Source organism: Gracilinanus agilis, chromosome 1 (assembly GCF_016433145.1).
Source record: "Gracilinanus agilis isolate LMUSP501 chromosome 1, AgileGrace, whole genome shotgun sequence".
Taxonomy (NCBI): Eukaryota; Metazoa; Chordata; class Mammalia; order Didelphimorphia; family Didelphidae; genus Gracilinanus; species Gracilinanus agilis.
In genome coordinates this window covers 766,841,133-766,864,078 of record NC_058130.1, presented here as the reverse complement: position 1 = coordinate 766,864,078, position 22,946 = coordinate 766,841,133, and the positions used below count along the sequence as shown (strand labels likewise).

At 39.1% G+C, this 22,946-nt stretch overlaps 1 protein-coding gene across 2 annotated transcripts in view; it reads left to right on the top strand.

Moving 5' to 3' along the window:
• Nucleotides 1-22,946, top strand: part of CIT (citron rho-interacting serine/threonine kinase) — a 161,247-nt gene that overhangs the window by 106,982 nt on the left and 31,319 nt on the right. For both annotated transcript variants that reach the window (XM_044658832.1, XM_044658831.1), the window contains 5 exons: nucleotides 2,458-2,511; nucleotides 16,201-16,398; nucleotides 17,235-17,428; nucleotides 19,739-19,874; nucleotides 22,098-22,202. In XM_044658832.1, the coding sequence (XP_044514767.1) occupies nucleotides 2,458-2,511; nucleotides 16,201-16,398; nucleotides 17,235-17,428; nucleotides 19,739-19,874; nucleotides 22,098-22,202 (687 nt within the window). The remainder of the gene's footprint in view (nucleotides 1-2,457; nucleotides 2,512-16,200; nucleotides 16,399-17,234; nucleotides 17,429-19,738; nucleotides 19,875-22,097; nucleotides 22,203-22,946) is intronic.

Here is a 22,946-nt window from a genome sequence, read left to right as displayed (position 1 = left end):
AGAGAGAGAGAGAGAGAGAGAGAGAGAGAGAGAGAGAGAGAGAGAGAGAGAGAGAGAACGAACCAGCCAGATAGGAGAGTAGTCAGGACTCACACATTTGTTGATTTAGTTGATCACCTTAGCTGGGTGCAGTTTGTGACCCCCAAAACAATTCCAATAGTCACATAAAAAACTGATTAAAAATCACCATAACAGATACTGTAACAGTGAAAAAGTTTGAAATGTTGTGAGAATTACTGAAATGTGACACAGACATGAAGTGAACACATACACAATAGACTTGCTTGACACAGAGTTGCCAGGAACCTTTAATTTATTAAAAAACACAACTACTTGCAAAGTGCAATAAAGTGAAATGTGATAAGGTGAGATATGCCTGTACTTTTTTCTTTTAAATTCCTTTTGATCTTTGTAGTAATAATAATAGCTAGCATTTATATAGGGCTTTAAGGTTTGCAAAACACTTTACAAATATGATTTCATTTGATCCTCACCATCATCCAGAGAGGTAGGTGCTTTTATTTTCCCCATTTTACAAAGGAGGGAAATGAGGCAGACAGGTGAAGTGACTTGCCAAGGGTCCCACAGCTACTAAGAGTGAGGCTAAATTTGAACTCAGGTCATCTTGATTTTATCCATTGAGCCATCAGCTGCTTCCCTGATGACACAGATTATGCTTTTGTGTTGCTTGTTATGTGTTTATTCAGTTTCCTCCAAACTACCAGATGGTAAGCCTTTTTTTTTTTTTCCCTCACAGCAGCTTATAGAGGACCTTGCACAAAAAATGCTCAGCCCATATTCTTTAATGAATGAATAACTTCCTTTGTATTTCTGTGAGTCCGCAGAGCATGTTTGGGTTCCTGTCTTTGGTTTTTTAGGGTATGAGCTTCATGAAGGCAGAGTATGCTGGGTATTCTTTATTATGGGCGCTTAGTAAATAATAAGTGGTTAGTATGTCAGAGATCAGACAAGGAATCTATAATACATTCTTGTATTAGTACTTCATAGTCAAGAAACTGTCCATTAAAGATTATGTAATTGTAATCCTGGTGATGAAATGTCAGTTCTATCATTACTATTCAATTAGAAATAGTATTGGTTGACCAGGTATGCCTAAACAGTCTTGTAGTTAGTGTCAATAGAAAAAGATCAATATTATTAGGCACCTGAATTCTAATAGGATGGTTAAAACAAACAAGTTGGAAGGGCAGCTGGGTGTCTCAGTGGATTGAGAGCCAGACCTGGAGATGGGAGGTCTCAGGTTCAAATGTGGTTTCAAACATTTCCTAGCTGTATGACTCTGGGCAAGTCACTTAACACCCATTGCTTAGTCCTTAACACTATTCTGCTTTGGAACCAATATTTAGTATTGATTCTAAGATGAAAGGTAAGGGTAAAAAAAGTTTTGTTTTTTAAAATCAAAAACAAATTTGTTAATAGTAGCTCACTGATAAACTGGGCAATTTTTGTATAAAGGATATTTAAAGCTTAATATAAAGAAGCAAGTATAGATTTATACAATTTGAGATCTTAAAGAGCCAGGGGGTGGGAGGGTGGGGGGAATCATCTGATTCAACTCTTCATTTTACAGATGAGGAAAAAGGAAGCAGGTGAAGTGGTTCAAATTCAGCTTAGGTGCCACCCCTCCAAGAAGCCTTTCCTGTTGTCTATAGTTGTTAGTGTGCTCTTGCCTCCTCCATTTATCTTTCATTGAACTTAATTATGTCATATTGTAGCCCTATTAGGAGATTGTAATCTGTTTCAGGGGAAGGACTGGTTTGCTTTTGATTTTGTAGGTTCTTTGTAAATCTGTGGTGAATTTATCATCTTGCTTGGGCCTTTTGTGGCAGGAGCAGAATTAGAATCCAGGTTTTCTGTCCCCTAATCTAATGTTCTTCCCCCTGTTAGCAGACTTGATTTAGAAGGCTAGAAAATAACAAGCAGCATAGATTTTCCAAAGGATACATGACTAGTGCCTGAATGACAAAAGCAGCACAAGACAGCAGCTTTTCTTATCAGGCTGAGAAGCAGAGTTTTGGAACAGCAAGACTAACATTGTACCTGTGTTTGGGAGGCAGTGGGCTCAAGGGGATTGATCCAGGGAGAGGGTAGGAATTTCTATTTTAAAAAACCAAACAAGTCTAGTAAAGTAAAAAGTAAATTTTGGCACTTTTCTATTGATAATTTTCTGGTCAGCATGTAAAAATTAAATACAGAGATTATATGTTCTAAATTATATCATGTTGCTAATGCAGCAAAATGTGTACCCGTGAATTGATTTTTTAAAGTCATTTGGCTTGTGCTAGTTGATTCTTTGCCATTAGAGATGTGCAACCTCTGCTTTCCCAACCTACTTACATACTAGGTAACTTGTTCTTCAGTGTGTTTGACCAATAGCGACTATTAGATCCTATTCTAATGTATGAAAAAATTGATGATTAACTTCTTACCTTTTAGGCACATAGAGATGAAATCCAGCGTAAATTTGAAGCCCTTCGTAATAGCTGCACCGTGAGTATTAAATAAAGATCATTAAAATACATCAAAAATTAAGAATGAAAAAGTAAATAATGAGTCCACTCCTTTCTGCTTTTCATTTATCATATGGATGTTTGGCCTAAAGGAGTTAGTGCAATTTAAATTAAATGGACTGGAATTTTAAAGCCTTATAGAAAGTTTAGTTTTTGAGATCTCTTGTCAATCTGAAAAATGACTAGCCATTCTTTATGTTTTTGGAGGAGGATAATTTGTTAGGCTCAAAATATAATCATCTTTTTTTTCAATACAGCTAATAAGAACAGGATAATAGCCACAGCAAAAGATGAAAGGTTAAAGTTTTTTCCTCTTAAAATGGGAAAGAGAAATCCAACTGCTCAGACTTGGCTCTGAGGCAGAGCTCCTATGTAGATACAAGAATAGGCCTCTCTGGCTGGTCAAGCTAAGCAGCTTCTTTTCCTAGAGGGAATAGCAATTGGACCTCTCTCATTTAAACCTTGCCATTTTAACTTTTTGCTTGGAGCAGCCATATGTGACTTCTGAATTAGCGGATCATTTCCTTTAGCTTTTTAGTGTCAATGAGTGATTCATATGAGAATTCAACAGTCACTGATTTTTATCACACAATTCCTTCAGCAGACATACTTTCTTTATATTAGTTACATAACTGGGGAGATTTCAGAAATGACAATTTCTTATTTCAGACTTTCTTACAAAAAAGTGCTAAATGTATATTCCCTTCTAGAAGTAAAGACTGTCTGGCTCAATTCACTTGTGGCCCCCTACTCTGTTTTGACCATAGATCAGCTTGATTACCTACTTATTTACATCTTCATGTTCTCACTACCCAGCCCTCTGTTTTCTTTCCCTGCCAAATATTTTAGGGTCTCGTAGATGTTGAAGCATCTTTTTCAGAGTAACATTTCTTTCCCCAGCAAATTGTGTAGCAGCAGAATTACTCTTTGGGGATAAGAAATCCTTGCATCCTGTTTTTTTGGGGGGCTTCCACTTGTGTTTGCCCATCAGTTATAGAGAGTTTTATACATTGCTGTTTCTGTCCTCCCATTTCCTTATTATCAGTTTCTTTCCCAGCAATTTCCTTCTCATTCTATTCCCTCTTCCTCTGCCTTCTCCTCTATCTAGTGTTCTTAATTCCACATTTTCTGTAATAGATGTACATGTTGTAGATGGGCACTTAAACATTGAGCCAATGTATTTGTTGTATTTTTATATATCTTAAAATGAGATGTATTTTAAAGGTGTAGGTTGGTTAGCTGGTTCAACTTTTTAGACTTTTCTTGAGAATTTGTCTTTTTTCTAGGACATAGTAATATTTTGTTCTTAACAACAAATAGTTAAGAGAGATTTAATTCATCTAGTTAAAATTCTTCCCCCCAAATGCTAGTGAGATCTTTCTGGAATTGTCTTAAATAATTTATGAATGTGTAATCATGGGCATATGCCCTGAACTTCTTGAAGACTCCTCAGGGTACTTTATCTGTAATGTGGGGCAAAGAATATTCTCAGAATCATTGTCTCAAAGCTCTGTGGAAATGTGAGCTAACAAATCTGTCTTAGAATCATTACAAAGTATTGGCTTCAAAGCAGAGGAGTGGTAAGGGCTAGGCAATGAGGGTTAAATGATTTGCTCAGGATCACTTGGCTAGGAAGTATCTGAGGCCAGATTTAAACCCAGGACTTCCCATTTCCAGGCCTGGTTCTCTATCCACTGAGCCAGCCATCTGCTCCCCAAAAGCTTTTTAAAACTTAAAAGTGAATGAAGACTTTTAAGATACTTGGCCTTATGATCACTGTTGTAGAATAATGTTCTTCAGCTTCTAGGAAGCGTTTGTTGTGGAAAGTGACCCCCATTAACAAAGTGCATTATGCTTTCCTAAGTGCAATAGACCCTTTAAAGATACCACATGTACCTTTAAAAATATTTAGGCCTTCTAAGAATATCTAGAATTTTTTTCATGGGTATTGTCCTTGCCATTTGTCCTTCCCAGATATAGCTAGCTGGTGGCACAATGCACAGAGTGCTGGGCCTTGAATCAAGAAGACACAAGTTCAAATCTTCCCTCAGGCATTTACTAACTTTGTGACCATGGGCCAGTCACATAATTTTTTTTCTGCCTCAGTTTCCTCAAACTCTAAAAAATGTGAGTTATAAGCTCCCATTTCCCAGGGTTGTTTTGACAGTCAAATGAAATAATATTTGTAAAGAGCTTAGGACAATGTCTTGCACATAGTAGATGCTAAATAAATGCTTCCTTCTCATAATTACTAGGAGCTAAATAATTATTGAATCTAACAGAAAAAGTCCAGCTGGCAGCATTCAGAAAACTTAGAAATGAGATTTTAAAACTTAAACTAAGATTTTTAAAAAAAGATTTTATTTAGGTTGGCATCCAAGACTGCCTAGAACTGTTTCAGAAGGGAGTTGGTAGGCAAACATATGACAGAATTCGTTGTGTATTAATCTGTCAACTCTAAGATGAAAAATGAATAACCCTTACACAGGTGTTTTAAAGCAGGAAATAGGGAGTTGATTAGCCTTTTAGCCCTTTGTGTTTTATCATCATCCATTACCTTCTCTGACGAACTAACTTAAATTCGTCAGAACCACAACATTTGCAAATCAGTTTTGAAACGGCAACAGGAATCCTAAAATTCTGGACATTTGTTTTGGGGGTTGGCAAGAGGGGGATTTATGTTCTATACTTGGTTTCTCTTGTAACTGTGCTAAAAACTTTGATGATGATCAGACTCTGAAGAGGCATAAGAGGAACCACTGCCAGCCTCCTATATTGAAGGGAAGATTTTAGACAGCACACTTTGCCGAGTGGTGATTTAGTTGGGCTGGACACTTCTCTGTGTAGGAGTATTTCGCCCCTTTGCAACTTGGATGATTTTTAGAAGTCACGATTGTAGAAAGCATCATGGCCTTGCAACCAACTTGCTGAGGATCCCAGCTTAGCTTGGTTGTTTCTTGGACAGCAAGCTTACAGTCTATTGCTTCATCTATACTTGAAGCTATTGCAGCTTGGTAGGAGCCAGACCTTTACCTGCCTAACCTTTAAGCACCTACACTCAGGCCTGCCCTTGCCAGCAGGAGGCATCAGGGAGAAACACTTTAGGGAGCTTTAAATCATGTTAATGATCAGTTATGAAGCCTCAGCTTCAGGGCCAAGAAGGATCTCAGTCATCTAGGCCGACCCACATGGGAAAGAATTCTTTGTCCAGTTTACCCAACTAGAGCTCTTCTAGTCTGTACCTACTGACCCTAATGAGCAAGGCCTACTGCCTTCTGAGATAGCCCATTCCATTTTGAAATAGTCTTTCCTCATCTCAGGCCCCCAGTGCTCCTGGCTCAGCCTCTTGGGGCCAAGCACAACAAGCCCGATCTCACTTCCACTTGACATCCCTTCAAATACTTCAGATACTCTCGTGTCCACCTCAAGCCTCTTTTCTCCAGCCTCAACATCTTTAATTCCTTCAACTGATCCTTACATGGGATCAAGTCAGGGTTTTTCACCATCCTGATTGCCTCGGGCTGGATGCTGTACGGCTTGTCTCATTGTCTTTCCTAAAAGATCCTGCCCAGAAGTGAACACAGTTTTCTAGGTGGGGTCTGACAAGGGCAGCCCAGTTTTATTTCTGGATGTTTTCACTGCCAATGCAGCCGCAAGGGTGGCAGGAGGTTTCTTGGCTGCTCTACGATGCTGTCAGGTATGCTATTCATGCCCCCTCCCATATCTTTTCAGATAAATTGCTGTGTAATCACACTTTCCTCATATTGTCTTATGTGAAGTTGAACCCTAGCATCCAAGGGTAGTACTTTACACTGATCCCATTTCAATTTCATCTTCTTGTATTTGGTCCATCGTTCTAACTTGTCAAGGGCTTTTGGGATCTGACCATCATTCAGTTAGCTTCTGGGTCACCTGCGGAGAAGCATGCCGCCTGGGTCACCTGCAATCCAAGTCACTGATGAAACTGCTAAACATCCAGGGCCAAGCATATTTCTCTGGAATCTTCTTCCAAGTAGATATTAAGTAATTAATGCCTGTTCTGTAGGTCCGGCCCTTTGCCCTGTTTCAAGTCATCTTTTCCGTGAGTGGTTTTGGTTAACTATGTATAACACGTTCCTTGTTTATGTGCTTTTCTCCTGTGCCTTGTTCCTTATGGTGACTCTTCCCAGTTCTCCTTCCTTTTCTAGATGATCACTCACCAGCTCTTGGGGCTAAAGTTTTAGCATTGTGCCAGGGGTAATCAAAGTCAAGTTGTAGATTCCTTGTTCTTCTGGTATTTGAAAACTGGGACATTTGGCCTTTTCTAATCCTGTGCTCCATGATCTTTTTTTTTTCTCTGATTGTGGCTCTGTAGTCATATCTGCCACTTCTTTCAGGTTCCCTTCATCTGGGTCTGTGACTCAGACCCAGTAAGCGTATCTGACTGCTTTCTTGTTATCTGCCTTCTTACTCTGGGTCATTCACTTCTCATTAGCCATTTCCCCCCTGCCCTTATCAACTAAAAGATCATTCTCTTTGTCACAGACAAGAAACAAAGTAAGTATTAATTATCTCTGTGGTCAATTCAATTTAGCTTCATTCAGGAGGCATTTATAGAGCGTTCTTCTGTGCCAGGCATTATGGTATGTGCTGGAGAAGAGACAGTGCTGAAAACAACCTCTGCCTTCAAAGAGCTCACATTCTGCTGAACTAGATAGTAACTACATTAGCATCTAATCCAATTCATTTAGTCCTCTTTAAGTGTTCACTGTTCTCCTACAAGGTACTCTGTTGGCATTAGGGTCTCAAAACAAAACTGAGAATTGTTACTTTTTATTGAGGAGTGTACATTTAAAAAATAATAAATGTCATTTTAACTGGGAACTTCACCAACAAACAAAATATTCCATTATGCAAAGTAGAACACAATAGATTTTATATTAGATGATAAACTTCTATAGTTTGTTTTTTCTCTCAGCTTTTCCCAAAACAAAGCTAGAATGCCAGCTGTGGAATGGAGAACTGCCAGTCAGTTGGCTTAGCTGGCTTTGGTCTGTCCTGAATAGCAGCCCCACCGCTTCTCTGTTCCTCCTCTTTTCCCTACCTTCTTTCTTGTTCTTTGTTTTCCTCAGCTGTCTCAGCTTCCACATTGGTGGCTGTTTTCTTAATGAGACTATGCTACTTTTTAATGCTCTCTCTCTTAAAATTGTATTGTTTTGTATTCATCTTATCTATATACATGTACCCCACAGCTGGATGTAAGTTCTAAGAGGACAGAGACTTTTCTATTTTTGTCATTGTATTCTGAGCACTTAGCACAGTACCCTTCTTAATTTAAGTATATTGTTGTTGAGTTGTTTTCAGTCATATCTGATTCTCCCATTTGGAGTTTTCTTGTCAAAGGTACTAGAGTAGTTTGCAATTTCTTCTCCAGCTCATTTGGCAGATGAGGAAACTGAGGCAAACAGAATAAAGTGACTCATCCAGGGTCAAATAGCTAGTTAGTATCTAAAGCCAGATTTGAAGTCAGGAAGAGGAGTCTTCCTGACTCCAGACCCTGCACTATCCACTGTACTACCTAGCTGCCCTTTCCTGGCTATGGTAGGAATTTAATAAAGGTTTAGCTAAATAAATTCAAAATTTTATTCTTAAGGAGTTCCCATTGCGCCTGGCCTGACTTTCCTTGTAGAATTTTGATTTGTGAGCTCTATGTATACTTCCTCTGAACCCTTTGAAAAACTGGGCGAGATGTCAGACTATCCCTGTCTTTCCTCTCCTCTGGCCAAATTCCAAGATGAAGCATTTACTTCCCAAGGTTTCCATCATTTTCTCTCCAGTAGCTGAGTCTTCCTGGTTAATGAAAATCTGATTCAAAGTAGAATTTCCCTTTGTTGGTTCGTCTGTCTTTTGGAGGACAAAAGCAAAATTAAGGCTATACCATAAATTAATAACTACTTTGTTTCTCAAATAATGATGTTGCTTCTGTTTTTGACTTCTTTGATCTTCACCCAAATATTTTTCATCATGCTTTCAACCTCAGGAATTGTCAGTCATCATGCCATTTTACCTGACCTGCTTTTATTATCTGCCCACAAAATTGAGCACCTAATGACAAAAGAGACTAAACTACAAGATTTTCTTAGATTATGTTTGCTTATTAGAAGAAAGTAGTCTTAACAAAATTCCTTGCTAGCTATTTTGTTAAAAAAAAGTCTTAAGATTTTCATGCATTGTAAGTATATTTCTTTTGTCATTTTTTTAAAGCCTTAACTATCTTCTGTCTCAGAACTGATACTAAGAATCATTTTCAAAATAGAATAGTGGCAAGGGCTAGGCAATTGGGCTTAAGTGACTTGCCCAGAGTCACACAGCTAGGAAGTGTCAGATTGGAATTTAGGACCTCTAGTTTCCAGGCCTGGGGCTCTATCCACTGATTAAAGGATCCAAAATGAAAAGATGATGAACACTGGAAGCACACTACTGAATAACATTCTCAAATCAGTTCATTAATGTCTGTGATATGTGTAGCTTAATTCTTGAGCCCTCCGCTCCCCAAATCAAAGAAACATCATAAATTGTAGAGATTCAATAGATTATAACTTAGAAAAATACATCAGAAAACCTGACTGAATTAGAGTGCTTTAAATCTTTGAACAGAATCTTGTGACAAACAGATAATTCTCCAGGTAAGTGTAAACTAGGGACTGTCATCAGATTTGGATTGATCACACACTGGAAGTAGAAATTAGGCCAGAAGCAGAGTGCTTTTTAGCTGATTGGGCAGCAGAGACTAGGTTTGGGAAGAATGGAATTTGATGAATGTAATTTGAGTAGCAAGCATTTATTAAGCATGTGCTGGGTTTCAAACAGAGAAAGTCAAACAAGGTCCCTGCCCTCAAGGAGCTCACAATATTAAGGAAACAACATTCTCACAAATATGGATCAATAAGATGTACCCAAGGTAAACTGGAGATCAGCTCAAGGAAAGGCACTCAAGTTGCAGAAGGCTCTGGAGTGCTATTTCAGTTTTTCTCATTTTAGTATGCTTCGTCATACGTGGCAGCCATTAGTGAATTGGAGAGGCTAACTTGGTTTCCATGAGCCAACATTTGTCTCTAGATAAATGTAGAGCACATTAAGTGCAAAGTATTTCCTCTCAATAACCTTTATTACTGCTTTACAAATAAGACAAGTTGAAGCTAAGGGATGAGAAGGAAGCCATAGTATTTAGACATCAGGTGCTCTTGGGTATTTGTTGGGATTTCCTAGAATTTAGTTCTCTACAATCTGGGAAAATTAATTGCCTTTTAATGTGTGCTTGCAAATTATTGAATGTTATGTCCTTTGCTGCCTTTCACTGCTTTTCCATCATGCATTTTAATGAAGGCTAAAATAGGATTTAGAAAAATGAAAAACCAGGCTGGTAGCAGATAAAATGCAGAGAGGTTGCTAGATTTGGAATCAGCAGAGGACATTTATGAGATGTGTGCCTCTGGTCAAGTCACTTAATGTCTCCATTCAACAAATGGAGAAGCCAAGTCTAAGGAAGTTCAGTGACTTGTCTAACCCAGGTCTTCCAGAGAGCTTTTGGCAGAAATAGAGTTAGAGCCCAAATTTTCTGATCTGTGGTTTAGAGCAGGGCTTCTTAATCTTTTTGGTAGTCTGGTGAAACTTACACACATTTTCTATGTGTAAAATAAAATATGTAAGATAATAACAGAAACCTGTTATATTGAAATAGTTAGCAAAATATTTTAAAATGCCAAGTTAATGGGCCTTTGCACAGGAAAAAATCCCTGGTTTACAGCATATTTAGTGGGCCACTTACTTTGCGTTTGTGTAATGTATTTATGGGGTGGCTTTGAGTCCCAGGGAGCCATGGAGACAAAAGTTAGCTGGAGACATTTACTAATCAATTTGAAAAACATTATGAATACTTATTACATTTAAATGACCAGCATTGTTATTTATCTTTCTGGGGCCTCTCAAATTGGAGACAGTAGGAGGGAGTTTTAGATCAGTATGTGGCACATAACAAATGTTTAATAAAAGCCTAATCTATCTTTGAGGAGTAATGACTCAAAAATATAGAATATATGTCTATTTTTCCTAATAAGAAAGGGGAATTTGGTCTTTCTTCCAAAGAACTCCACTACATAAAGCTTATGTGCCCTTGTACGTATGGCTTCTTCATACTTAAAACAAATGAATTACCCATTAGCTTGATGTTTGACACTTAAAAAGAATTTATTGGCCTATTTAATTACATTTAAAAGGTTATACTTTTCAATTAACAAAACCTTTATAGCCAAATTGAAAAACAAAGTAAACCGGTGTCTTCTGTCTCAGACTTATTCTCATTTACTTAAACTAATCTCTCATAATTGTGTCTGAGATTTAAAAACCAGTCATCTAACAATAAAGAATTAGAGGTAATTTGGAACAATGCCAACAATTTATTGATTATTTCACTTCATTAAATCCAAATAATTTAAAAACTAAATTAAAAAATGTTACTTTTTGACCTTTTGTCCATCAATTGCCAGTAAATGCCCAAATTCTTGAAAATTAAAGTGTTTGAGATGAGAATTGGTACTGAACAGCCCCCAAGGGGGAAAGCCCAGTGACGTGAAATGAGAATCACTTGGCCACTTATCTGAAGAAACCTTCACAAAATATTATGATTCCTTATAGTTTACTTCTAATTTTCGGATCTGCAATTTCATTGTCAAAAACCATTTAGGATTTGTAGTCAAACTTCATTTACAGGTTCATTCTTTGATTCCCTTTCCTTTTTTTCTTTTTTATAGAATAAAAGCAATTGATGGCTGGTGATATTACTAAAATACAAGCACTTCTCTGCTGTTTGAGTGTTAACTGGTCAATCTTTTTTTGTATAAATATCTTAATCTTGTTTTGAGGCATCATGTGGTTGGGTAGGTTGCTGGACTTGGAACTGAGAAAAGTTCAAACCCAGCCTCTGACCTTTTCTAGACACCTTTTACCTTTTCTGAGCCTCGGACAGCTCTCTAAATCTTAGGGTTATAGATGAATTAAGATCTATGTTGTTGTTGGGAGATCCTATACTGGAGAATTCTTAGGTCCTGGAAATATTGTCTTCTCTTGGTTAATGAGTACACAGTAATCTCAAATTGTGACTACTTAAAAATTGCTGTATGGAAATTTTAGTGTTTTAAATTTTTTTAATTAAATTTTATTCTTTCCAGTAAGCAAAAATCTACCCTCTCCTCCCTCTCCTTTTCCCATTAAAAATGAAAGAAAAACTATACTTTTGCTATAAATATTTATAATCAAGCAAAACAAATGTCCACATTGGCCATGTCTAAAATTTAAAAACAATGCACATATATTTTTCCTAATAAGAAAGGGGAATTTTCTGTCCACAGACACCCTCACCTCTCCCTCATGAGGGAAGTAACATGTTTTATCAGTAGTGCTCTGGAATTATGGTTTGTACTTAATGTTGATCAGAGTTACTAAGCCTTTTAGAGGTGATTTTACAATGTTGTTATTATTGTATAAATTTTTCTCCTGGTTCTATTTACTTTGCTCCACATTTCATTTATACAGGTCTCCTTTACGTTTCTTTGAAGGCACTCCCCTCTTCATCATTTCTTATAGTAAAATAGTATACATTTCTATGCCATAACTTATTTTTCCTCTCTCTCCTTGATTGGCAGCCCTCAGATTTCTATTCTTTGCCACCTCTAAAGAACTATTAATTTTTTTTACAACCATAGAGTTTATTTTGTTTAGGACTAATTCCTCCCTTAATTTACTGTTCTTCTAACTCTCCCTTTTCATTTTTCCTCCTATTTTCCTGTTAAGTGAAATAGATTTCTGTACCTAACCATGTTATCTGTTCTTCCCTCCTCTGACCAGTTTGGATAAGAGTTAAGTTTAAGTGTCCCCCCACCTTCTCCTCCTTGTTTGCATAGGCTTCTACTTGCATACCTCAATTAGGTGAGTGAATTTTCTCTAATCTTGCTCCTTTCCCCACTCCCATACTCTCCAATGTATTCCTCTTCCCAATCTTTTCAAATCATCAAGATAGAACCACCTCCAGACCTTCTTTCTTATGAGATCCCTGATGATGATAGGGTTCAGAAGGGACACGTGTATCATCTTCTGATATTACAAGTAATTTACCTTTGTAGTTTGTAATTTTTCACTCAGGTTTGCCTTTTGTATGTTATTTTTAACTCTTGTTTTGAACTTCAGAGTTTCTACGTAGCGCTGGTTTTTTCATCAGGAATGCTTGGATGTCTGCTCTTTCATTAATCAATACTTATTAAGTCAGGCACTGTGCTAAAGCTGGGACTATATTAAGATTAAAATCTATTTTATCCTCTGAAGGATTCTACTCAGTTGTTTTAAGTAAGTTATTCTTAGCTGTAAGCCTCTTTCCTTTGCCTTCTGGGATGTCATAGTCCAAGGTTTCTGCTCCTATATGGTTTTTTTTTTTTTTTTTTTTTTTTTTTTTTTTTATCCTGGGACTCCATTCTAGGAGCATAGGGCCACAACCAGTAGGCAATGGGTCACGCAGTCGCTCAGGGTCACCCAGCTGGGAAGTGTCTGAGCCCAGATTTGAACCTAGGACCTTTCGTCTCTAGGCCTGGCTTTCAATCCACTGAGCTAGCCCAGCTGCCCCTACTTTAGGTTGCAGTTTCTTTAGCAGATGTAGTTTTTACAGGGTGGGGTTGCTAGCCCCACGCCCAACCCTCCTCCTTTTTCATCCGGGCTAGGGACCGTCCTTGGCCCAGGAGTGGTAAGGGTGGGCAATAGGGGTCAAGTGACTTGCCCAAGGTCACACAGCTGGAAGTGTCCGAGGCCGGACTTGAACCTAGGACCTCCCGTCTCTAGGCCTGGCTCTCAATCCACTGAGCCACCCAGCTGCCCCCCTCCTATATGGTGGTGGTAGCTGCTAAATTATCTATGATTCTGACTACGACTTCCCAGTAATTCTTTCTGACTGCTTGCATTATTTAAAAAATTTTACCTGGAAACTCTGGATTTTAGTTGTAATGTTTCTGGGGGTTTTCATATTAGGATTTCTTTCAGGATATGACTGATGGGATTCTTTATTTCTGCTTTCTTCCTTGGTTCTAAGAGGTCTGGGGGATTTTCCTTTTAAGATTTCTTAATCTAATTACAAAGACTTTTTTTTTTTTGCTTATGGATTTAGTTAGTCCACTGGTTTTTAATTTTTTTCCCTCCATAATCTGTTTTCCAGGCTAGTTGTTTTTGCTTTAAGATAACTTATATCCCTCTCCCCCCTCCCCCAATTGTTTTGACTTTGAGCATTTCTTGTTTAATGGACTCGTTGACTTCTATATGGTCAATTCTAGTTTTTAGGGAGTTTTTTCCTTGGGCAAGGTTTTGTACCTCTTGTGCCAAGCTGTTAATTTCCTTTTACATTTTTTCATAGTTTTCATTTCATTTCCTTTTGTTTTTCATTTAGTGCTCTTGATTTATTGATTAAATACATTGTTTAACTCTTGCTTCATTTCTTCCAGGAATTCTTTTTGAACTTGTTCCTTGAGATGTGTTTTTCTTTGAGGCTTTACTTGGAGATATTTTGGAGTCATTCTCTTTTTTTTTTGGATTTGCATCCTGAGCATTCTTGTCACCACAATAGCTTTTTATAGTGGAATTTTTTTTTCTCATTCTCCCCTCTTATTTTCTGACTTCTGACCCTATGTATGTTAGGACTAGATTCCATGTACTTTCAGAGGGAAGGCTGGTCCTGTTGCTAGTTTCTTGGGTTGCTGAATATTGCATTATTTCAGGATCTCATGGACAGGCTGGGGACCTGAAAGCTTTCAGTGCTTCTCTAGAGATCTGATCAAGAGTAGAGTTGATTGTTGCCCCTGGTCTGAGCTTTGTAAGTTTCTGACGTGAGTCTGGGTCTAAAAAACAGTAGATAGCCACTGGACTCATCTCTTGTCAGCCAACTGGAAAGCTTTACTGGTTCAGTGATAGAACTATGGGTGTCCCTCTTTGGGTCTCTTCCTGGTTATTCCCTTTCAGGACTCATTAAGGGACAGAAACTGGAATTGAGACTCAATTCTGCCATATTTCTGAAACTTGCTTCTGAACTCCTTTCTAAGACTGATGACCATCCCTATCTCCTAGATGCAAATCCCTTCCTCATTCCATCCTAGATTTGCACCTGAGTACTTGGTAGAGGGTGACAAAGCTGCTGCCTGGCAGCTGCACAAGGTTGTGTGCTGATTTGGATCTGAAATCCCCTCTTGCTCTTGGAAACAGTATCTGGGCATTGCAGGCCAGATTATGTCCATAAACATCTCTGGTTCCCCATGCTGACCTGGGCTGGACAAATGACTCACTTGGATTTTTTCATGGCTTTTCTGTTTTTTGGTTTGATGTATTTTTCTAGGTCTGTTTTGAGAAATCTTTTGGGGGAAATTTGCTGTACTTCTTCCTCTGACTGCCATCTTGTCTCCACCCTCTATACTTCAAATTGCAGCTTTTTTAGCTGCTTGCAATGCCATTATGTCTTTATTTTTCCTTACAAAATAAAAACTCATACTATTAGTGCAGTGTCCATAAATTTCATTTGCTCCTACATCTCCCGCAGCCATTAAAATGGTAGTTTATATTTGTATAATCCTCTGAACAATTTACAGATCTTGTTTAGCTGTGTGTTTGCACAGACTCTCCTCCATGCCTGAAATACAATTTCTGTTTGATCTGTCTCTTTGACAGATAGCAAAGTGTATAAAGTGCTGGATTGGGTCCCAGGAAGATGTGAATTCAAATCATGCCTCAGACTTTTACTTGCTGTGTGACCCTAGACGAACCACTTCATCTTTTCTTTATTCTCAATTTCCATTTCTGTGATATGGAAGTAATAATTAGCAGGTTATTGTGAAGATCAAATGAGATAACACATGCAAAACACTTTGGAAACCCTAAAGCCCTATATATTGCTAGTTGTAATTGTTATTTCTCCTTGTTTTTTGATTGCATCTTCTAGTGAAGACTTTCCTGCTCCCACTGCTACTCTTACCCTCCAGCCCATCATTTTGTATTTATGTGTATACAGTATATGCTTCCCTCCATAGGATATAAGGTCCTTGAGAGCAGAGTCCATTTTGGTTCATTTCTAACTCTTGTCTCTGCTGCACCTGGCACTGTGCCCGGCTCATTGTAGACACTTAATCAATATGCTTTTGATTGATAATAAGAGCTGCCTTTTATGTGGTACTTTCCCCTTCGATCCTTGCAGCAACCCAGTGTTATAGGTAGAAGTTTTTTATCTCCATTTTGTAAGAGATGAAGCTGTGGCTCTGGGAGAAGTGAGCTGTCTGCTAGAAAAGGTTGGAGTTGGATGTCGGAAGCTGGGTGTCTAGCTCTAAGTCCAGTCCACTTTCTTCTCTGCTGCTATTTTTGGTTCCTTTGCTTTGGGCCTATGTAGCAGATGCATGGGGAACTTTGTGCCCCCAGCACACATGCTGGGATCTGGGGGGATTCCTGAAATGTATTCCTTGGGGCTGCTACTGAGGCACAGAACAAATGTGCTTGGGAGTTGGGGCCCAGGCTGGGGCTTATCTGTCAGCTACCTTAAAACCCTGTGACTCCAGGAAGAGAACACTCATTTGAGAATGATATTTTTGTCTTTGAGCCCTATTCTTGACTCTCCTAGGTGATTACAGACTTGGAAGAGCAGCTGAACCAGCTAACTGAGGACAATGCTGAGCTGAACAACCAGAACTTCTATTTGTCCAAACAGCTAGATGAGGCTTCGGGTGCCACTGATGAGCTGGTCCAGCTGCGCAGTGAGGTGGACCATCTTCGTCGGGAGATTACTGAGAGGGAGATGCAGCTTACCAGCCAGAAACAAGTAAACATTTCCAAAACATCCTCTTTGCCATCCAGCATGAGAGGCAGGGAGTAGTCCATGTGGAGGGAGGACACATGAACAGACTATCTTCCCACCAACATATTCTTTTCCTAGTCTAGTATTAAGGATTCATAATTTAAGAATATTTACATTTTGGTTAGATTTTGCTTTTGAAAGATTACAAAATCTTAGCACCTCTTAAGGGTCGTTGTAGGCTCCTCTTCCATCAGATTACTCATATTAAACCATTTTCTTCTAACTGTTGGTCTCATCACCTTGGCTTTAATTATATATGCTCAGGTCAGTATAAAATCATAATTATGGCCCATAAGGGAACCAAAGTAAGATGGTCCTGCAAAGAGTACTGACTTGAGCATAAAGAGAGACCTGGCTGGGAATCTTGCCTTCATCATTTACAAATTCTGGGACCATAGAGAAGTCACTTTGCTTCGTTGCCTTCCATTTCCTTCTGTAAAATTCAAAGAATATTGGCAGCAGCACTGTACTCAGTTTTGGGGGAAATCAGGTGAAATAATGTATTTAAGGCCGTTTGCAAACCTCAAACTGTTCCATATACATATCAGCTTATTGTTATTCTATACTTCCCTCAAGTTGGCTGGCAGCGATGGAAACACTAGACTTTAGTTCTCTTGCTAGCAAAAGAAAAAAAAAAGCCCACAGCATTTATTTCGTGTAAAACATTTGCACTGGGTGCTACCCAAGACACAAATGTTAGTTAATACACAATTTGGACATTTGTGAAACAGAAATGATTCAGTAGTATTTTAAAGAATTCTCAACTGATATTAGAAATTTAATCATATTCATCTTTTCAGACAATGGAAGCCTTGAAAACCACTTGCACAATGCTAGAAGAGCAAGTGATGGATTTAGAAGCCCTGAATGATGAACTTCTGGAGAAGGAACGTCAGTGGGAGGCCTGGCGGAGTGTTCTTGGTGATGAGAAGTCCCAGTTTGAGTGTCGGGTCCGAGAGTTACAGAGAATGTTGGATACTGAGAAGCAGAGCAGGTGTGGTTTTATTTTGTAAAATGTTGTTGAAGTTCTTTGTGGAAGTGTTCTTTCAATATAAAAGAAAGAGAGAGACAGAAACCTGAGGAGCAGAAGAAAGAGAAGAAGTCATTGTTTCCAAGTAGCAAATATGTAAATTTTTGTTTATTCTAATCCTTGTCTAATGATAATTCTCTTTTACGCCAGGCAGGACAATTCCAAGATTTTGTTATGGAAAATTATAGTTGTGAACTGACATGTGGATCAAAGATATAGAATGGGAAAGAATCTTATAATCATTCTAGTTCAATTCCCTCATTTTACAAGTGTGGCTTGTAACTGAGGCTCACACAGGGACAAGAGCATGTCCAAATACATACACAGAGGGAGGGGCAGATGTAGAATTCAAACCCAGGCCTTTGGCTCCACATTTGGTCTTTTTGTAGCATCATCCTACCTGTTTTGAGGAACATGCCCAATTTATTTTAACCATGAAAGATCGGAGCTAAATTAAAAAAAAAACTTACATTTTAAGTGGAGTGTTTCAAATAGAGAAATCCTACTTTTTATTGTCCTCAAATCAGAGTGCCTACCTAAATGGTCTGCCAAGTCTGAGTTCCTTCTTGCCTTTGCATCCTTCTAATGAAATTGACTCAGACATTCTGCAGACCTGCATTTTTTCAGAATTATCTTCATGGCTCTTTCAACTTAGTCATGGAAGATTTTGGGGTCTGGCTCTCTCATGGACTTTTGTGTCTTGTTTGTTTTGAGTATAAGGGCTTCAGATCTATAACCAGGAAACATAGATATGGGATACATGTAATACTGTGTCAGATGGTCAAGAGAATACTGGAGTTAGGGAGAACTGGATTCATATTCCAATTGTTAATGCTTTAGTGTGGCCCTAGAGAAGTCACTTAGTTTCTCTGGAGGCTCTCAGATTCTTCATCTTTAAATTCAAAAGTTGGGTTGAACAGACCCCACACAATTTAATCATCCCTTAAATCCTGTGATTCTTAGAAGCTTGGGATTATTTTGAGAACTAATTTTGAAAGAGTTCTTTCTTGATTTTTTTCCCCTGTTTTTCCACTTTAGCAAATTAGGTGATGGAGCTTTCAGGGTATCCATCAGAGTTTCATTCAAACTCTTGAATTAGCCCCTTCTTATAGCTTTTTCTTTAATTCCCTAACCTTTAGATAGAAGAAAATTTTCCAACTATTCTTAAGATGGTCCTGTGAGCATCTTGTATATTCAGCAAATACATATTGACAAATTGACCCTTTCATTTCTAATCCAGTAGGTCCTATTTATTATAGTTGAAGACTAAAATATCTTTTCTCCTTTAGCCTGTGTCAACAGAAGTCTAGAAATGGAACTTATAAGCCTCTTCTTCCTTTAGGTCTAAGGTGAATTCTATCCTATGGTAACTGTGGTTGATGGAATTACAGAAGCATCGATCTAGAGACAGTCCAATCCATGGCCTCCCACCCACATCTTTCCAGAGAAGTGGCTAGGTCACTGGCCCAAAGTCATACAAGGAACAGCAAGATTCAAACCTAGATCACACACACATCATAGAATCCCAGATCTGACAGTTGGAAAGGATCCTAGAGACCATCTAGTCCATAGTCCTCACCATTACCTCCTTAAGAAGTAGTCTCTCAGCGGGGGCAGCTGGGTAGCTCAGTGGAGTGAGAGTCAGGCCTAGAGACAGGAGGTCCTAGGTTCAAACCCGGCCTCAGCCACTTCCCAGCTGTGTGACCCTGGGCAAGTCACTTGACCCCCATTGCCCACCCTTACCAATCTTCCACCTATAGACAATACACCGAAGTACAAGGGTAAAAAAAAAAAAAAAAAAAAAAGAAGTAGTCTCTCAGCCTCTACCTGAAGACCTCTAGAGGCAGCCCATGCCCTAGCTTCCTTTGTTTTGTGACTTCCAGCCTGAAATGGCTCCTTTCTAACCCCTGCCCATTGCTCCTGCATCCGCCTCCTAGAGTCAAGTAGAACAGTCTAACCTTTCCTCCAGACAAGCCACTGAGGCTTCTTGTCCTTGGTCTAAACATACCTACATCCTGCAACAGATCTTCATCTTGCCAAGGACATTTGGCATTAGGCCTTCTAGCAGAGCCAGGGCTTATAAGGGAAAGGATGGAGCCTTCAAATCATAGGAGTCTGGCTACAGGGATGATAATATGAGGACCTGGGCAAGTCCACAGTTTTTACCTTTCACTGAGCCTTTCTTACTTCTCGGAGAACAGTCAGATGATTTCTTTTCTTCCTTGGTCCTAAAGCAAGGATGGAAATGCTGACTTTGTTTTGTTTTTGGGATAGAGTAAGAGCTGATCAGCGTATCACAGAATCCCGTCAGGTGGTGGAGCTGGCCGTGAAGGAACACAAAGCCGAGATCTTAGCCCTCCAGCAGGCCCTGAAGGAGCAGAAGCTGAAAGCTGAGAGTCTCTCAGATAAGGTTGGTCTAGTTGACAGGCAGCATCTTCAAAGACCTGGTGTGGTGGCACCCACTAAAATCTCCTCTACAATTTTCCTTGCATTGGGATGGGCCAATCAGGCAGCTGCACTAAATATGGGACCATCACGGTGAACTCCCAAGGGTTGGGGTCCTTGGTTTGCTCATGAAAGGCCTAAATAACTCAGATTTGAGGGACAGCTATGTGGTTCAATGGATAGAGTGCCTGACCTGGAGAAAGGAAGTCCTGAGTTCAAAATCGAGCCTTAGACACTTTCTATCTATGACTCTGAGCAAGACACTTAACCTCCAATAGCCTAGTCCTTACAGCTGTTTTGCCTTAGACTCAATACTTAGTACTGATTTCAAGACAGAAGGTAAGGGTTATTTAAAAACAAACAAACAAACAAACAAACACCTCAAGTTTGATTGGAAGTAGATCAAATTAAAGCTCCATGCATAGTAGAGTGGGTGGGATTTGGCCTGTGAGGAGTCCCTATAATTCCAGTTTATTGGATGGTATCAGGAGATTTGGTTTTGAGTTTGAGATGCCAATATATATCCTTCTTGAAATTTTCATTTGATAAAGTGAACCAGGAGCTTAGGAGAGATCCTGTGGCTGAATATATAGATCTGTGAATTAATTACAATACCAGTTATGCTATTTGGAATGAATTTGATTATCTTCTTTAAGAACACCATATCAGAAACAGGAAAGAGCAAAGAAGGCCCAGAATGGGGCCTTGGTATTTACTCGCAGGGTACTAAGGTTTTCATATAGGTGGGAGATGACACAAGAGAGAGCAGTACCTTCAAAATCCATAGGAGAATATTGTTGTATGCTAAAGAGAGACCCCGAAGACTGAGAAAAGTCCTTAGATTTAGTGATAAAGAGCTTGTTGGTGTCTTGAGTGTGAACAGTTTCAGGAATGTGATGAGACCAGAAGCTGCCCTTTTGAGCCAGTCCTTGAGAAAGAGGAGAGGAAGGAGCAGCCATGGGTGGAGACAGCTTCTTCTGGAGTCTGGCCATAAAAAGGAGGAGAGGCAGAGAGTCCAGGCTTGAGGGCATCTCAGAGGGACAAGTAAGGATATGTGGGGTGGTGAGAAGAAGCAGGACAATCTGAAGAATTGGAATGATTTGGGAAATTGGAAGGTTGGGAAAAATTTGAGACAAGAGGGAGAGGAGATGCTTCAGATTTCTTGCTTTAAATTGCCCTCTTGTGGCTTTCACTATTGAGCCTTGACACACTATAACAAGCTTTTTCTTGACACACTATAAATGGGACTTGTTCATGATAATTTAGAGACAACTTTAACCCCTTTATTAAATTAAGTTTGAGGAATTTGTTAACAATTTGTCCTTTCCTAGTCTCTGTTCTTAACGCTCTTTTTATTTGAACAAAAAATAGCCATCTCTTAGGTCCTCGGGCCACAGAAGTAAGATTTCACATGTCCCTTTGCTTTAGAGAAGAGTCATTAATCTGTGACTGGATGAAGACTCTGTGAGTCTGGCTGGATCAGGACCTTCCACTACCACCATAGCATACCACCTGTCTGTGATTCAATAGATAAAACCTAATTAGTAGCTGCTGAAAGCAAATGGATATTAAATGCCTTGCCGAGATTCCCACAGATTTTCTTTCATCCGAGCCCAGTGCACCATCCACTATGCCATGCTGCCTTAATATTTTATTATAGTGAGCAGATTTAAAGTACTTGTTTACATTTCAGCAGGTATATAAGGCAGTTTCCTCACGACAAATATTCACTTTATAGATAAAAAGGCGGGAGCTCAGAAACATCATGGGATCTGTTTACAGTCATCCCACTGTTAAATGTTGGGGCCAGCACTTGAATTCAGGCCTGCTCGCTCCCACTCTAGTGCTCTTTCTTCTGCTCTCTGTAAAAATTTATGAGACTTGTCATTATTACTGAACTTGGCAGTCTTTTTTCTTTTTTTAAAAAAGTATATTTTCTGACTTTTCTGAGACATCATAGTATAGTAGATAGGGAGACAGGGCTCAGATTGCCCTGAGTTCATTTTTCTGTCGCCAACACAGATGTGTGGGCTCTGTGGTCCCGGGCAAGTCATTCAACGTCTTCTTTTCCCAGACAGCTCCCTATGATAAATCTCCTCCCTGTCCCTTGTTTGGCTGATCCTCTTTGTGGGAGGGAGATAGTCATTTGCCTCTAACTTGTGACCTCTATCTTCTTGCTCATGTCCAGCTCAATGATTTGGAGAAGAAGCACACCATGCTGGAAATGAATGCCCGAAGTTTACAGCAGAAACTGGAAACGGAGCGAGAGCTCAAACAGCGGCTTCTGGAAGAGGCAAGTACTTCTTAGTCTGGAGCATCCATGGGGAAGGGGAAGTTGGACCACATGGAAATACAAGTGAGTTATGTTAATTCATCAAATTCAAGTGAGAAGTTCATTGATTGAAAGCAGAATTTAGAACAGCTGCCGTTTTGCTATCTCAAAAAATGTTCACAATGAAAATGAGATCTTGGACTAGATTCTCCTGCCAAATGAAGAAACTGTAGCCAAGTTATGTATTCTCTGGAGCATATGAAGTTTTTTAGGCCAATAGGACAACCATGCAAACGAGTATGGACGCAGAACCTGATACTGAATCTGAATGAAATTATGTTCTTAGAGTAGTAGGGCAGGAGGTAAGGAAGAATTCTCTTAATAGTGGGGGAAACCTAGATTTCATCTATGGAGTCATTCCTCACAGGGCAAAATACTCCTTGTCTTACTTTCTCATCTCAACTAGTTCTTGTCTGCATACTTTCATAAATATTCCTTAGAGGCTCTACTCCCACACTTGAAGCCTTTTAACATTTGGTGGGATCCAAGTCAGGATTTGGGCAAGAATTCTATCCCAACTAGAAAAATCATGTAGATTACTAGTTCTCTAAAGCCTTTGGAACCATGGCCTGATTTTCTGGGAAGGGAAGCTGACAGAAAACAAAAATCTAATAATTTGGGATTTATTCCCAGAATACATTTCTCCTGCCCTCTCTGGTTGAGATGGCAGGATGCAATGAGGCCTGTTCTCTACCTTTTTTCCAT